We start from the raw sequence: 16,362 nt of genomic DNA on the forward strand, positions 1-16,362 counted from the left end.
TCACTAATGCCTAGGATATTGATGTTTATGCATTCCATTTGATTTTTGACTATTTCCTATTTTCCTAGATTCATACTTCGTACATTCCAGGTTCCGATTATTAATGGATGTTTGCAGCTGTTTCTTCTCATTTTGAGTCATGCCACATCCGCAAATGAAGGTCCCGAAAGCTTGACTCCATCCACGTCATTAAGGTCGACTCTACTTTGAGGAGGCAGCTCTTCCCCAGTCATCTTTTGAGTGCCTTTCAACCTGGGGGGCTCATCTTCCAGCACTATATCAGACAATGTTCTGCTGCTATTCATAAAGTTTTCACTGGCTAATGCTTTTCAGAAGTAGACTGCCGGGTCCTTCTTCCTACTCTGTCTTAGTCTGGAAGCTCAGCTGAAACCTGTCCTCCATGAGTGACCCTGCTGGCATCTGAATACTGGTTGCATAGCTTGCAGCATCACAGCAACGCACAAGCCCCCACAGTACGACAAACTGACAGACACGTGGAGGTTTTACTCAGATCCAAAAAAAGACAAAAGATATCTAACCATTATTCCATTGGACCTGTAATTGTTGTTCTGCTTGACAATTCACAGGCATCTGGAGCCTTATGTGAAGTGGTGACATTTGCCTAATTTTGCAGCTTAAAGAAAATGATGGTTTGCTGCAGGACAAGACATTGATTTTAAAACGTAATCTTTCACTGCATCTAAGGAGGAAGAAGAGACTGAGATTATTAAAAGTTGGGCTTATAGAGGGATTTCTGAATGTAGGGCCAAGCCAGGTCACAGCAGATTAGAAGACATGCTTTCTACTATAGGTTTGGATTTACTTCTAAGAAGCAGAAAAAGTAAAGAATTTCTTTAGTTATCTGCAGTAATAGTATATTCCCCAGGCTTTAGAAGGTTGTAAGAACAGCTTATGACCAAGAAGTCTTTTGCCTTCTCCAAGTGGACCCTGAATGTGAAATAAATAACAACGCCTCAGTACAGTGCTATTTGCATCTGGTTCATTTTCCTGATGCAAGGCTTCTTAAACTTTATAGAGTCGTGGACATCTTTTTAGAACCTTCTAAAATCTATGAAAACGTTCCCTGTAAAAATGCACATAATGTTACATACACAAAAATTCTAAATATTATTTCAAAGTTTTGTAACTCGGAGGTGGGGCCAAGATGGCTGAGTAGGTAGAAGCTACCATGGATCCCTCTTGCAACAAAGACTCTGAAAAACAAGTGAATCAATCACATACATTACAATCTACGAACCCTGACCATCAAACACAGATCTAAAGAGTTGACCTCAGTGACAGGGGAGCAAAAAGCCGTACCCTGAAGCAGCAACCACTTCTGGAACCGGCGTCTGGCTCCACAGTCTTGAGCCCTTGCGGTTCCCTGGTGCCAAGTGGCGGGGCTGATAGTGGCTTGCTGAGGTGGGGCAGGCATGGGACACAGCTCTAACCCCTAGCCCCCTGGGGTAACCCCGGTAGAGACTCAGCCAGCACAAGCAGGATGCACACTGACGCGGCTAACGAGAGAACGAGCAACCAAGGGGAAGCAGCAACTGTTTTCGGAGCCTGGAGCCAGCGTCCCAAACTTTGGCACTGGGCTTTGGACTGGGCGCAGGGGAGCTGAGCACGGCTTCCTGAGACGGCACAAGCACGGGAAGTGAGCCTGACCCTCGGGGGCAATCTGGACCCAGCCAGCACACACAGGCTACATGCCCCTCACCCCTCGGGAATCTCAGATTAAACAGTCATCACCAAGCAAGATAAGTAACTTTGTCTATATTGCTGGGTGCTACTCTCTTCTATCTATCTGATCCCTCCCCTCCCTTCCCTGACTTCCCTAAACTGGAATGAAAATATAGAACCAGCTCCAGCCAAGCATATGGGATCTACAGTCTTGGGCTTTCATCCCTACAGGGAACAAGGTGGCTATTACAATGCAAAGGCAATTCTGATAGAGATCTGACTGTAATTGTTTTAGCGGATCACTGGAAAGACAAGTTTTCCAGGTCTGATATCTCTACCTATTAAATAGAGCCCTCACAGATCCACAATGGGAAACTGAGGGCTGAAGCTCCACCCAAACCACCTAGCCACCTGCCAAAGGGGTCTGAGCATACTGATGCCTACCAATCTTTAGAGGTACATGCACTGGGTGCCTAAGGTACAGCTGCAGAGCCCACCCACCAAAGTGCTTTAGGAATAGAGACACACCGACCTCACTGGCACTTGGGGGAAGGCTGTCAGCATCCTGCCCCCCCTGGAGTGTGACACCCTGCTGCTACTAGAATCTGGTGCACACAACTGTCACCACTACTTCTCTATGAATAGGTGACAGTCTACCCCACACACTTGGTGACCCAAAATCAGAACACCTAAGCTGATTCTATTCAAGAATAGTGAATGGACTCTTAGGCTTATATATCTGGTAACAGCCCAAACCAGCTGGTAATAGGCCATAAGTGATTCAAAGACTACAGCAATCAAGGCAGCACAATCTAGTAGCCCATCTACGTACATTGGAAGAAAACAAAACAAGATAAGACTCAGTGAGCAAATATAAAGTAAATCATTACAATAACTTGTAGATGGCTCGGAGACAGCAGTCGATATCAAACCACATAAAGAAGCAGGCCATGATTGCTTCTACAACTCCCCAAATTAAAGACTCAAAATCTTCCCCAAGTGAAGATATAATCCTGGAATTTCCAGATGCAGAATATAAAAAGGTAATTTACAGAATGCTTCAAGACATCAGGGATGACCTCAGAAATGAAATAAGGCAATCTACTGAAAAAGCCAAGGAGCACACTGATAACGCAGTTGAAGAAATCCAAAAGATTATTCAAGAACATAGTGGAAAAATTAATCTGCAAGAATCCATAGAGAGACAGCATTCAGAAATCCAAAAGATTAACAGTAAAATTACAGAATTAGACAACTCAGTAGGAAGTCAGAGGAGCAGAATCGAGCAATTGGAATGCAGAGTGGGGGAGGGGGAGGATAAGGCAATTGACACCAATAGAGTTGAAGAAAAATCAGATGAAAGAATTTTAAAAAATGAAGAAACCCTAAGAATCATGTGGGACTCTATCAAGAAGAATAACTTGCATGTGATTGGGGTTCCAGAACAGGGAGGGATAACAGAAAATACAGAGAGCATAGTTGAAGATCTGTTGGCAGAAAACTTCCCTGACGTCATGAAAGATGAAGGATATCTATCCAAGATGCTCATCGAACCCCATATAAGATTGATCCAAAAAGAAAATCACCAAGGCATATTATAATCAAACTTGCCAAAACCAAAGATAAAGAGAAAATTTTCAAAGCAGCCAAGGATAAAAGAAAGGTGTCCTACAAAGGAGAATCAATAAGAATAAGTTCAGACTACTCAGCAGAAAACATGCAGGCAAGAAGGCAATGGGGTGACATGTATAGAGCACTGAAGGAGAAAAACTGCCAGCCAAGATCATATATCCAGCAAAACTCTCTCTCAGATATGAAGGTGAAATTAAAACATTTACAGATAAACACAAGCTTAGAGAATTTGCAAAAACCAAAGCTACAAGAATTACTAAAGGAAATTGGTCAGAAAATCAATAATATCAGATACCAACACAACACAAGGTCACAGAACAGAACATCCTGATATCAACTCAAATAGGGAAATCACAAAAACAAATTAAGATTAATTTTAAAAAGAAAAAAATGCTCAAAACAGGGAATCATTGAAGTCATTATCTAAAAGATCACAATAATCAGTAAGAGGGACTAAATACAGGAGATATAGATCTTCCATATGGAGAGGAAAATAAGGTGATATAGGAAGATACAAGTTAGGTTTTTACTTAGAAAAATAGGGATAAATATTAAGGTAACCACAAAGAGGTCTAACAATTACATAATTCAAAATAAAAATCAAGGAAAACCTAACAACTCAGCAAACATAAATTCGACTACTATGAAAATGAGGAACACACTATTTACAAAGAAAAACTTCTCAGCACAAAAAAGTAAGTAGAAAAATGAAATTGTCAACAACACACACAAAAAAGCATCAAAATGAGAGCACTAAACTCATCTATAATTATGCTAAATGTAAATGGACTAAATGTATCAATAAAGAGACAGAGAGTTTCAGACTGGATAAAGAAACACGATCCGTCTATATGCTGCCTCCAAGAGACACACCTTAGACTTAGAGACACAAACAAACTAAAACTCAAAGTTTTGTAACTCCCTAGAGCCTGTCCTTGGTCCCCAGGCAAAGAACCTGTACGTTTGCTTAGGATGTATTTCATTGATGTGCAGGGGCGGATTAACCAGTAAGCAAGGTGTGCACGGGTTTACAGTAAGCAAGGTATGCGCAAGGTTAATTTTGTTTACTTACTAACCTGTAGTGCACAATTTCACATGGGTTTCGCAGTATCAGAGATATAGTGAAATTGTGCACTACAGATTAGTAAGTAAACATAAGTAAGCCTGTGCGTACCTTGCTTATTAGGTAATCTATCCCTTTTGATATGCATCCCTCAGAGCTGGGGCTCAAACTGCACCCATGAGCCTGGCCAGTGACCTCATCCATACTCATCTTAGACTTTAAAGAGGATTGGGAAACTGAGTGCAGATGACTCCACAGAAACCCGTTCTCCTTCCTGTCTTCGTTCTTCTCCTCCTCAAAAATAGCTCCAAGTATTTCGCCCCTGAGGGGGACCCATCAGCATGCCTACTGTATCTCTCATATTCCTGTATGATTTTGAGACTCCAATTCTGTTAACTGGAACTATTCAATGTGACATTTTGAGGAATATCTGGAAAAAGCAATGTGTGGATTCATCTCAGCTGATTTTACAAGAGATTTAGCTGTAGACCTCTACATGTATTGAAAATCATTTACACTTAGGAAATGTTTGGGTTCCTGAAGTAGCCTGATTCCCTTGGCCCCAGAATTAATCTTGTTGATGAGAAAGACCATGGTAAGTCTGCATTTATAAATTTATTGGAAGGGCTTCTTCTTTTAATAGTACGAGGTCAGTCTGACTCATGTTATCAACCTGTGTGTCAAAGATCAGTAGATGTTTGCTTTTCATCTGGTCAAGAGTGGCTTGCATGTAATTATAAATGGTGATGTTTGGTTCTATTTATAAACTATTCCTGTAGTTGACAATTTAACTTCAGAACTGCTATAGAACCAAATGCAGTGGTATTTGGTAAATGCCTCTGATGTGACAGGTGTTACTTTCTGGCAGTGTTTAAAGGTCTTCTCAGTGCCTACTAGTAATGAGAAAACCTGAGACTTATGTCAAATTAAGAATATTACATGGCCTGTTCCAGGCTCTGCAGAGGAAGTCATGGCATGTTCCTCCCGCCAGCTGGTTGTCACTTTCAGTAACAACCCCTGTGCACTGGGGGAGAGATACTCTTGCTGGCCTGTGTAATTTGGCAGTGGTCTGAGCTGCCAAAAAAAATCACAAAACTGGATCAATAAGCTACATCATGATAAATGGAGAAGAGATTGAAGTTGTCCAGGATTTTATTTTACTTGGATCCACAATCAACGCCATTGAAAGCAGCAGGCAGGAAATCAAATGACGTATTGCATTGGGCAGATCTGCTGCAAAAGACCTCTTTAAAGCGTGAAACAGCAAAGATGTCCCTTTGAGGACTAAGGTGCACCTGACCCAAGCCATGATATTTTCAATCACATCATATGAATGCAAAAGCTGGACAATGAATAAGGAATACTGAAAAAGAATTGATGCCTTTGAATTATGGTGTCGGGAAAGAATATTGGATATACCATGGACTGCCAAAAGAACGAATAAGTCCCTCTTGGGAGAAGTACAGCCAGAGTGCTTCTTAGAAGCAAGGATGGAGAGACTTCGTCTCACATTTTCGACATGTTATCACTAGGGACCAGTCCCTGGAGAAGGACATCATGCTTGGTAAAGTATAGGGTCAGTGGAAAAGAGGAAGACCCTCCACGAGATGGAGTGACACAGTGGCTGCAACAATGGGCTCAAACATAGCAAAGATTGATTACAAGGATGGCGCAGGACCAGGCAGTGTTTCATTCCGTTGTCCGTAGGGTCACTGTGAGTCCGAACCAACTCAGCGTCACCTAACAACAACAACTGGGCTGCCAGTATCATTCAGCTAAACAATTTCTTGCTCCAAGGTAAACATTGTATGGCCTTGGCTTTTGTTAATAACCAAACCCTTCTTTGTGTCTCCTTTCCCCTCCTCCCCTTGCTTTCCTTCTTTCTATCCTGCTTGTGCTTTTCCTCACTTAACAGCCAAATTAAAACTATAATTACAAAGGGTAAGGTTGTGACTCAGTCCTGTTCTGTTTTTATCCCTACTGCCAAGCTTTATGCAGATGACTTCTTAATAGTCATGATGATATGGCTGGTGTAGGAACCACTTCACACTGGTGAATGTGAGCATATTCTGGGCTTTAAGGATCCTAGCATTCCCATCCAGCTAATGGTAATAAAATAAAAATGGTAATAGGTGATGCAAAAACAAAAAAAACAAACCTGTTGCCATCGAGTCACTGACTCACAGTGACCCTATAGGACAGGGTAGAACTGCCCCATTTGCGAACTGCTGACCTTTTGGTTAGCAGCCGTAGCTCTTAATCACTATGACACCAGGGCTTCCAGTGCAGCCATGGAAAATAAATCAGGCGACAAGCCTGGTGGAAGAAATACAACACATTCAGCCTCGGCTCACTTTCTTTTTTCTGAAGGCTTCTTTTCCAGAGAATTTTGGGAGCCCTATCAGCCTGGCTTTTTAGGGAGCAACAGGAAAGGAGTTTGCGTTTGAGAGCAATATAGTACATGAATGCAAATAAGAGTATGAGTGAGGTATGCTGGAGAACTCAACAACAATGTGGGGTGTAATCGGTGAATGGTGTCATTTTGCCAGAGGTGCAAGTACTTGGTCAAGGGGAGGAAGCAGAAGGTACCACTGAGAGCAGTGGAGACAGTGATGTTAGTATGTCTCACTCCTTTAGCTTGTTCCTACCCAGCTGCTTCTTACCTTCCTCTTAGCGGTCTTTCCCTTCCTCCCCGTGGCGCTACCATGCTTTGAGTTAGGCAGCCATACACATGGCTTTAGCCCTAGAAAGAGCACTCCAGGATAGAGAGGGCACTGGCCTCTGTAACTATGCCCTTTTCTATTTAAGAATATCTTAAAGGACTTGAATCTTTAAACTGGCCAGACTCCTAAGGTGAAGAAAGGGGTCTCGCTTGTTTTCGCTTCCCAAGAACTCATACAGAGCCTGGGACAGGATGGATACTTGGTAAACTACTTGTTGAAAGGTGCAAATAAGCCCATTGAGCTTAAAGCAGAAATGAGAGCGTGCAAAGGAAGGAAACACAGTTGGCTGACTCCTATGGTAGAGGGCTCAGCCATGGTAACCCAGTGCCGTCAAGTCGATTCCGACTCATAGCGACCCTATAGGACAGCATAGAACTGCTCCATAGATTTTCCAAGGAGCACCTTGTGGATTCGAACTGCTGACCCTTTGGTTAGCAGCCATAGCACTCAGCCATGGTAAGAGGTGCACTTTTCAACTCGGAGCAGCATATCCAATACAGTGCCTGGAACCTGGGTTAAGAGCAGTCCAGGAAAGAGGCAGCGTGGTGCTGGAGAAAGAGCGTATGCTTGAATCTGGGCCAAATTCAAGGACTGCTGGGTATTCATAGCTTTGTGACCTCAGGCTGATTGTTAACCTTTCCAAATCCTCCGTTTCCTCATCAGTAGAACTCGCATAATAATACTAACTTGTTTGAGAAATTAAAGAACCAGACATAGAGTCTCTAGCATAGTGTTTTTTTATGTTGTACACGCTCTGTAATTGGCAGCTTTTATTTTGGCTGAAGTCGCCTGTATCTGTATCATCAAGGCCGTTAATAGAGGAAGAATTTTTTTGGTCTGACACTGAAAATGCAGGACATATCAGTTTGAATCTTGCCTGAACAGGTGTGTTCCTGTGGTACTGATGTCTCCTTGTAGAGAGAGTGCTAGAATAGGGTGCTCCCCAGTGATTATCTCCCTCCACCCCATGTGGCATGAACATGTTAAGGACTTAGATTCTTGTGAACACTTACGAAACCATTAAATAACCCATGATGGCTTTTAAGCAGGAAGTCACTGGGTTGTAGAAACAGCTAAGCACCACGCTACGAACCAAAAGGTTGTCAGTTTAAATCCACCAAGCGTGCCCTGAAAGAAAGGTCTGATGATCTGCTAACATCACGGCCATGAGTTAGGATAGGCTCTATGGCCAGCTGTTTGGTTTTGGCTTTTTTGCTTGTTTTGTCTTTTGAGCTGTGGTTACTGAATGAGGCAATGAGTCAATAGCATGGGGGTACAGCTGAATCCCTCTATTTTTTTTTTTTCCCCCCTGTTTGGAAATTTCATTCTTTTTTAAATCTTTTATTTAGTTTTTTTTTTTTTTTAAGAGCCTGCTTTTAAAAGCCTTTCAAAAACATTCATTAATATCAGCCTCAAAACGCTTGAAATAACAAAAAGTTAAGAGACTGGACCCCCCTTCCCCAAAGTCATAGAAATTGTAAGACTGACATCTTTGATTCACTTAAAAATGTTCTCTGGACCCAGAAATAAGCCAGGGGCCATGGGGGTGCATAATGAGGGATTAGAAAACGGAGTCCTTTTGCCTTTAGGGAGCTCCTAATCTCCAAACATAACATTTTGACTTGGAAGGTACTGTAGAGAGCGTCTTATCCAGTTTACCCCTGACTTTTTCACCTCCCACTAAACTGAGCCCTCGGTAACAGAGAATGAGGCATGACATTTCTTTCAGCTGGGAAGGAATGATGTGGCAGGTTATCTTCTGTTTATTTCTTGAAGAATTTTTTCTGAGGTAGCTTGTTGTTTAGGGGATGATTATAACCCTCTCTTTGATGTTCCGTTGAGTAGAGGCATCTTTTGCTCCGTCCCTGCAGAAAGCAGTCCTGGAGCAGACACTTCTAGACTGCCTTCGTTTTAATCCCATTTGTCTAAATAGATTCAAAAGAGGAGTACCAAAATATTTTAAATTTAGATTCACAAAATTGGTTGTTGGAGGTTTGGAGATGCTTAATCATACCCTGTCTCCCCTCTAGGTTCTTAACAAATTGAAAATAGACGCAAGGAGTATCATGGGTCAGTACACATCTTATTAGTGAGTCCAGTAATTCCCAAATGCAGGGCTTCTAGTAAGCTAGTTTGGAATATATTTGCAACACTTACAACATCGAAAGGATTCGAAGCCAGAGTATATATATAGAGGCACTACTAATAAAAACCATGAATTAAAGTTCTCGGTTTTATACCCTAGAAATACTCTTACGCGTGTACAAAAAGTTTCACTGCAGAGTTCTGTATTCAGTAGCAAAAAAAAAAAACTGAGACTAACGGTTCATCACTAAGGGAATGAATAAATAAAATTCACTATAATCCTGCAATGGAATGTTTTGCAGCAATTAAAAGGAATGAACCAAGTAAATATAGAGCTATAATTATAGATCTCATATCATACTATTAAATGAAGAAACATGCAGGATGATAAAAAGTTGGATGGTACCACATAAGTCAAAAATACCATACATCGTTCATGGATACGCAGTCAGCAAGTGTTTATTAAGCATGTGCTTTATACGAGGCACCAACTCACACACAGTTATGGTATGTTTTTACATGATATATTTATATCTGTTACATATTTAAACATTCACACACTCAAATAAAAGTATAGTGTATATATGATAGCAATATAATATGAATATTAAAGTATCAAAAATAAGCTGGAAGGACACATACCAAACCCTGACCATTGTTGCCCCTGGAGATGGCGGAAGGAGGTGGTAGTTTTACTTCTTACGGGGATTGGGGTCAAGTGAGGAGAAGGCTAGAAGCAAATGTTACAAAATGTTAACAGATTTTTATGTCTGAGTGGTGGAGATATAGTGTTTGGTACATTTTGTATAGTTTTCTGTCTCTTTTTACTTTCTCAAAATTAAAAGGAGTTTCTGAAAACATAGGAATAAGTTTATGATAAAACGTCAGGGGGAAAAAGCAGATGACTCAGTGGTTATTGGCCTTGCTCACCCCTCCCACTGTATTTCAGGGGTGCAGTTTGGTGGAAAAAGACCTGCAGAAAGCACTAATATGTGAGTGCTGAACCCTGCTCTAAGTCACCTGAATCGCTCTTATAGTAGATTTCATTTGAAATTGCTCCTTTTTTCCCAGAGCTCTGATAGTTACTGCTGCAGGTGCTATTTCATTGCCTGGCCTGTATTAATTGCTATTCTTATTGGCCAGTTGACCAAATTTGTGATAACTATTAATTTAATCAGGGCTCCATAACCCATTTGCTGGAATGTTATTGTTGTTGTTGTATTCTGTCGAGTTGATTCTGACTCATAGTGACTGTATATGACAGAGTAGAATGGCCCCATAGGGTTTTCTTGGCTGTCATCTTTACAGGTTTTCACTGGCCAGTTTTTCAGAAGTAGACCTCCAGGTCCTTCTTCCTAGTCTGTCTTAGTCTGGAAGCTTCACTGGAACCTGTCCACCAAAGGTGACCCTGTTGGTGTTTGAAATACCAGTGGCAAAACTTCCAGTATCACAGCAACATTCGACCCACCACAGTACAACAAACTGACAGACCCATGGTACCATACAAGCAATGGTATTTTCAGTCCCCTCATATGCATGTGAAAGCTGGACAGTGAATAAGGAAGACCAAAGAAGAATTGACGCCTTTGAGTTACTGCGTTGGTGAAGAATATCAAGTATACAGTGAACTTCCAGAAGAATGAACAAATCTACCCTGGAAGAAGTATAGTCAGAATGCTCCTTGAAAGCGAGGATGGAGAGACTTCGTCTCACATACTTTGGACATCTTATCGGGAGGGACCAGTCCCTGGAGAAGGATGTCATGCCTGGTAAAGTAGAGGGTCAGCGAAAAAGAGGAAGACCTTCAACAAGATGGATAGCACAGGACCGGGCAGTGTTGTGTCCTGTTGTACCTAGGGTCGGTATGAGTCAGAACCAATTCAACAGCACCTAACAGCAACAACAACAATCCTTACAGGAGCAGATCATCAGGTCTTTCTCCCATGGAGCCTCTGGGTGGGTTCAAACAGCCAAATTTTCAGTTACCAGCCGAGCACATAACCATTGCACCACTAGGGCTCCTTATTAATTGGAATTAAAAAAAAAAAAAAAAACCAAACCCATTGCCGTCGAGTTGATTCCAACTCATAAGGACCCTATAGGATTTCCAAGGAGCAGCTGGTAGATTCAAACTGCTAACCTTGTAGTTAGTAGCCAAGTTCTTAACCACTATATGGCATGTAAGAAGCGAGGCCAAGCTGAATGACTTTTTTATACCACTAGGGTTGGGGGAAAAAAAAAAAAAAAATTTTTTTTTTTTTCCCCAACCCTAGTGGTATAAAAAAGTCATTCAGCTTGGCCTCGCTTCTTACATGTCCTCTGGGCCTCTCTCAGGTGTCATCCTCCTGGAAGTGCTCATTCCCAGGAAATGTGTTAGGTTAATCAGGCCAGCAGGAGCCTCCGAATCCATGATGAATTCCCAAGGTCCCTACCTTTCTTCCTGTTCTGCAGTGCAGCTTAGCCATGCTAGCCCAGCCCTGGAAGAGGACTGGAGCCAGAAAGATGCGTTCTCCCCAGCCCTGGGCCCAGCACTCACTCTTCACTGCCATCTGGTCTTCTCTCTCTCCTGTGTGGCTAGTGCATTGCTCTCTGCCTTCTGTGGTCAGGTACCTCCTGTCAATAGCAGCAGTCCCCCTCCTGGCCAAGCAGTCCCCCTCCTGGCCAAATGCATGTGCTTACTGTTCTGAATACAAAGAGAGAAGAAAGGGAAGGTGAGCAGTGTGATCCAGCAAACAGCCCCCCTTCCTGTGAGGACGAAGGAAAGCAACCAACTTAAGAAGCCTGTTACCCTGTCTCGCCCTCTCTGATCTGCCAGCCTGTGGATCAGCAAGAGAGGCAACCCCACCATCATTCTGCCGTGACTGGGTGGGTAAAAGGCCTCAAGGTACATGTGTTGGGAGTTGGGGATGGGAAAAGAAGCTTCTGGGTTCTATAATCCAGCAAGAAAGTTGATCCCCATCTGACTCCTTCTGACTCTTCTCAGGTAAAAACTGTAAGGGAAGCAGGCATGTGATTAGTCTCCCCAAACCTTCAGCCATTTTCACCATTAATTCTAGAGTATGAGCAAATAGTTCGGACAGAGTACTCCAAAGAGTTTATCTGAAAGGTGCATCTGTCAAGAGACAAATGCATTGAAATCTCAGACTTGCTTAAGCCACTGTCCTAAAGGAAGTGGATCCTAGACGAGATCCATGAATCTTCAATCTACCAAGTGAGTTGTTGTCCCAGATTTCCTGGGTTGGGGAGCAAGAGTGGTAGTATTTGAATCTTAACCCTTACACTGAGAATACACTAATTAAGACTTCTGTCAAATTGCCTGGAAATCTCCCACAAAGAATTCTACAAAAATTTACAGTGCACCTTTTTGTCATTACAAGGAATCAGTCACCAACAGGGAAAAATTTTATAAGATAATGTTAACCCATTGCTGTCAAGTCAATTCTGACACATAGCAACCCTATAGGACAGAGTAGAACTGCTCCACAGGGTTTCCAAAGCTGTACTCTTATGGAAGCTGACTGCCGTATCTTTCTCCCGAAGAGCAGCTGGTGGATCCGAACCACCACCCTTTTGGTTGGCAGCCAAGCACTTTAACCGTTGCACCACTAGGGATCCTTAAGATAATGTTAAGCAAAAGAAAAAAGAAAAAAACCTTTTGTCACTGAGTCAGTTTCAACCCACATAGGCTCCACGTGTGTCAGAGTAGAACTGTGCTCCACAGAGTTTTCAATGACTGGTTTTTCGGAAGTAGATCTCCACACTTTCTTCTGAGGCGCTTCTGGGTGGACTCAAACCTCCAACTTTTCAGTTAGCTGCTGAGTACCTTGCACCGTTCGGGGACTCTAAAGCCAAAGGAAAAAAAGTAAAACGCAAAATTGTGTCTGTCACAGAATTGAAACTTTATAAAAACTGGTACACATTTGGGCAGAGATGCCAATAAAACTTCAGAGTTCCTGTGATTTATTATGGAGATGAGATTCTAAGGTGAATTTTTTATTTTAATTTTTGCTGATGGCCTTCCTGTTTGTAAAATACTAACAATTTTATAAAATAACATTTTGGAGTAAAATTCTGGCTCCAAGATGAAAATTTTCTCTGCTGTTTGAGTTCCTAGGAAAAGAGCAGAACCCTTGAACAGTGTTAGCCTATAAATCAACTGATGATAATCCTATTTTTCTAGGCCAGGGTTGAGCAAACTACCGCCAAGGCTAAATCCAGCCCACCGCCTGTTTTTATATAGCTCATTAACTAAGAACGGTTTGTACATTTTTAAATAGTTGAAAAAAAAATCAAAAAAAGAATATTTGTAACATATGAAATTCAGATTTCAGTGTCCATAAATAAAGTTTTATTAGAACACAACTACATTCATCCTTTTTTTTTTTTCCTTTCGGTATCTTGGTAAAAATATATATAACAACAAAAGGAGGGAAATGTAGAAGAGAATATTGAATTCTCTTGGATTCCAGACTTTCTGGAACCATGAGGCTGGATGAACCCCTGAAACTGTTACTCTGAGATAATCTTTATACCTTAAACCAAAAATATCCCCTGGAGCCTTCTTAAAACCAAACAGTAGTTTAGCTTAACTAGTAAAGAATATCTGCCTTGAACACTGTACTCTTTTAAGAACTATCTGTATGGGATCAAATTGGCAACTCAATAGATTAAATAGGAACCTTAGGGAGCCCTGAGTTTATGTTAATGGAGAGGAATAACTCAGAAAAGGAGAGTGAGAGTGGTTGAACAACTCAAAGAATATAATCAGTGTCACTGAATTGTACGTGTAGAAACTATTGAATTGGTGTATATTTTGCTGCATATATTCTCAACAAAATAAATAAAATTATGTAAATATACCTATATATGATATTTAAATATCAAAACATTTGCCAATTCAATAATTTTTCCATGTGCAGTTCAGTGACATTGGTCACATTAACCATGGTATACAACCATAGCCACTATCCTTTTCCAAAGTCCACTAAATAACAGAAACTCACTGCCCCCTAAAGAGTGATTCCCCCGTCTTCCTCCCTCCCACCCCTGATAAGCACCAATAAACTTTGATTTCTATATATTTGCCTTTTTCATGTAAATGGGATTATACAATGTTTGTCTCTTTGTGACTGACTTCACTCAGTGTGTTTCCGTGGTTCATCCATGTCGTGGCATGCATCAGAACTTCATTTCTCTTTACGGCTGCATAGTAGTGGTATCCCGTTTTATGTATATACCACATTTTGCTTATCCATTCATCTGATGATGGACATTTAGGTTGCTTCCACGTTTTGGCTGTTATGAATAGTGCTGCAAAGAACATTGGTGTAGAAGTTTCTGTTTGCATTCTTGCTTCCATTTCCTTTGAATGTATACCTAGGATTGGGGTTGCTGGGTCATATGGTAATTCTATGTTTAAGTTTTTGAGAAACCAACAAACTTTTCCACAGTGGTGGTACCATTTTGCATTCCCATGAGCAATGGATGAGGGTTCCAGTTTCTCCACATCCTCGCCAACACTTGTTATTTTCCAGTTTTTTGATCATAGCCATTCTAGTAGGTATAAAGTAGTATCTCACTGTAACTTTGATTTGCATCTCCCTAATGACTAATGATGTTGAGCGTCTTTCATGTGCTTGTTGGTCATTTGTATATCTTCTTTGGTGAAATGTCTGTTCATGTTCTTTGCTCTTTTTTTTTTTTTTTTTTTAATTGTCTTTTCATTGTTCAGTTTTAGGAGTTCTTTATATACTTTGGAGCCCTCATGGTGCAGTGGTTAAGAGCTTGGCTGCTAGCCAAAAGATCGGCAGTTCAAATTCACCAGCCGTTCCTTGGGAACCTTATGGGGCAGTTCTACTCTGCCCTATAGAGTTGCTATGAGTCATAATCAACTGGACAGCAGTGGGTTTGGTTTGGTTTATATACTGTGGATATCAAACCCTTTTCTAGATATATAAAAAACTAAAAAAAAAAACAGATATAGGGTTCCCCAAAATTTTCTCCCAATCTGCAGCTTATCTCTTCACTTTGTCGATAAAGGCCTTTGATGCCCAAAAGTTTTTAATGTTGATGTAACCCAATTTATCTACTTTGTCTTTTGTTGCTGGTGCTTTTGGTGTCATATCTAAGAATCTATTGTTAAAAGTTAGGTCCCAAAGCATTACCCGTATGTTTTCTCCTAAGAACGATCAATTTTTAGATTTTACATGTAAGTCCTTGAATTAATTTTCATATATGGTGTGTGGAATGGGTCCAGCTTCCTTCTTTCAAGATTGCTTTGGCTATTTGGGCCCCTTGTCATTCCACATAAATTTGATGATTGGCTTTTCCATTTCTACAAAGAAGGCTGCTGGAATTTTGATAGGGATTACATTGAATCTATAGTTTGCTTTGGGTAGTATTGACATCTTAAGTCTTCCAACCCATGAACACGGAATGTCCTTCCATTTACTTAGGTCTTCTTTAATTTCTTTCAGTAGTGTTTTATAGTTTTCAGTGTACAAGTTTTAAGTTTCCTGGTTAAATTTATTTCTTGGTATTTTATTCTTTTAGATGCTAATGTAGATGAAATTGTTTCCTGAATTTCCTTTTCCATTCCTTTACTTTCGTCTGTGGCTGCTTTCATGAATTGAGTAATTGTGACAGAGACCATATGGCCCACAGCCTAAAATATTTACTGCCTGGCCCTTCACAGAAAAAGTTTGCTGACCCTTGGTCTAGGCCATCAGTTCAGTCTGGCCTGGAGAGCATGTCCATCCCAGGCCTTGACCAAAAGCTGTCTTTCTTTGTCCTCACTCTCACTTGCCTCCTTGTGGAAAAGAAGCATCATTAAAGTCATCAAAGTGCCACCACTGGATAAAGCCTCAGATATATCTGCCTTCAAGTTTCTAAAATATCCTCCTTTTGGTTGGTAGAATGGGGATTAGGGTATAATAAACACTTCATGGGGGTTTTAAAGCTGTTTAGTTAATACTTATTCTCTCTTGGAAATAAAAAGGCTGATATACTGATTGTTGTCACTGCTGTTAGTATCATGGTAATCATTCCTATATATGGTCAAAGAAACAGTCAGAGGCTGTCACCCTCCCACTTCTCATTACAAAGGAGACCTTTTTCCAACTGAACTAATAACGTGTGAGTCTAATTAGAATAAAGCTCATTAGAGACGGGGACTGC

The 16,362-nt window shown here is 41.1% G+C and overlaps 1 protein-coding gene across 4 annotated transcripts in view; it reads left to right on the plus strand.

Moving 5' to 3' along the window:
- C24H1orf21 (chromosome 24 C1orf21 homolog) overlaps positions 1–16,362 on the plus strand; it is a 328,797-nt gene that overhangs the window by 268,945 nt on the left and 43,490 nt on the right. The window contains exon 6 of one of the 4 annotated variants that reach the window (XM_049868581.1): positions 69–11,398. The exons of the other annotated variants lie outside the window; for them this stretch is intronic. Coding sequence (XP_049724538.1) covers positions 69–104 — 36 coding nt within the window. The 3' untranslated portion in view covers positions 105–11,398. Of the gene's footprint in view, positions 1–68; positions 11,399–16,362 lie in introns of those variants that run through there. 4 annotated transcript variants of the gene reach the window in all.

Source organism: Elephas maximus, chromosome 24 (assembly GCF_024166365.1).
Source record: "Elephas maximus indicus isolate mEleMax1 chromosome 24, mEleMax1 primary haplotype, whole genome shotgun sequence".
Classification (NCBI taxonomy): Eukaryota; Metazoa; Chordata; class Mammalia; order Proboscidea; family Elephantidae; genus Elephas; species Elephas maximus.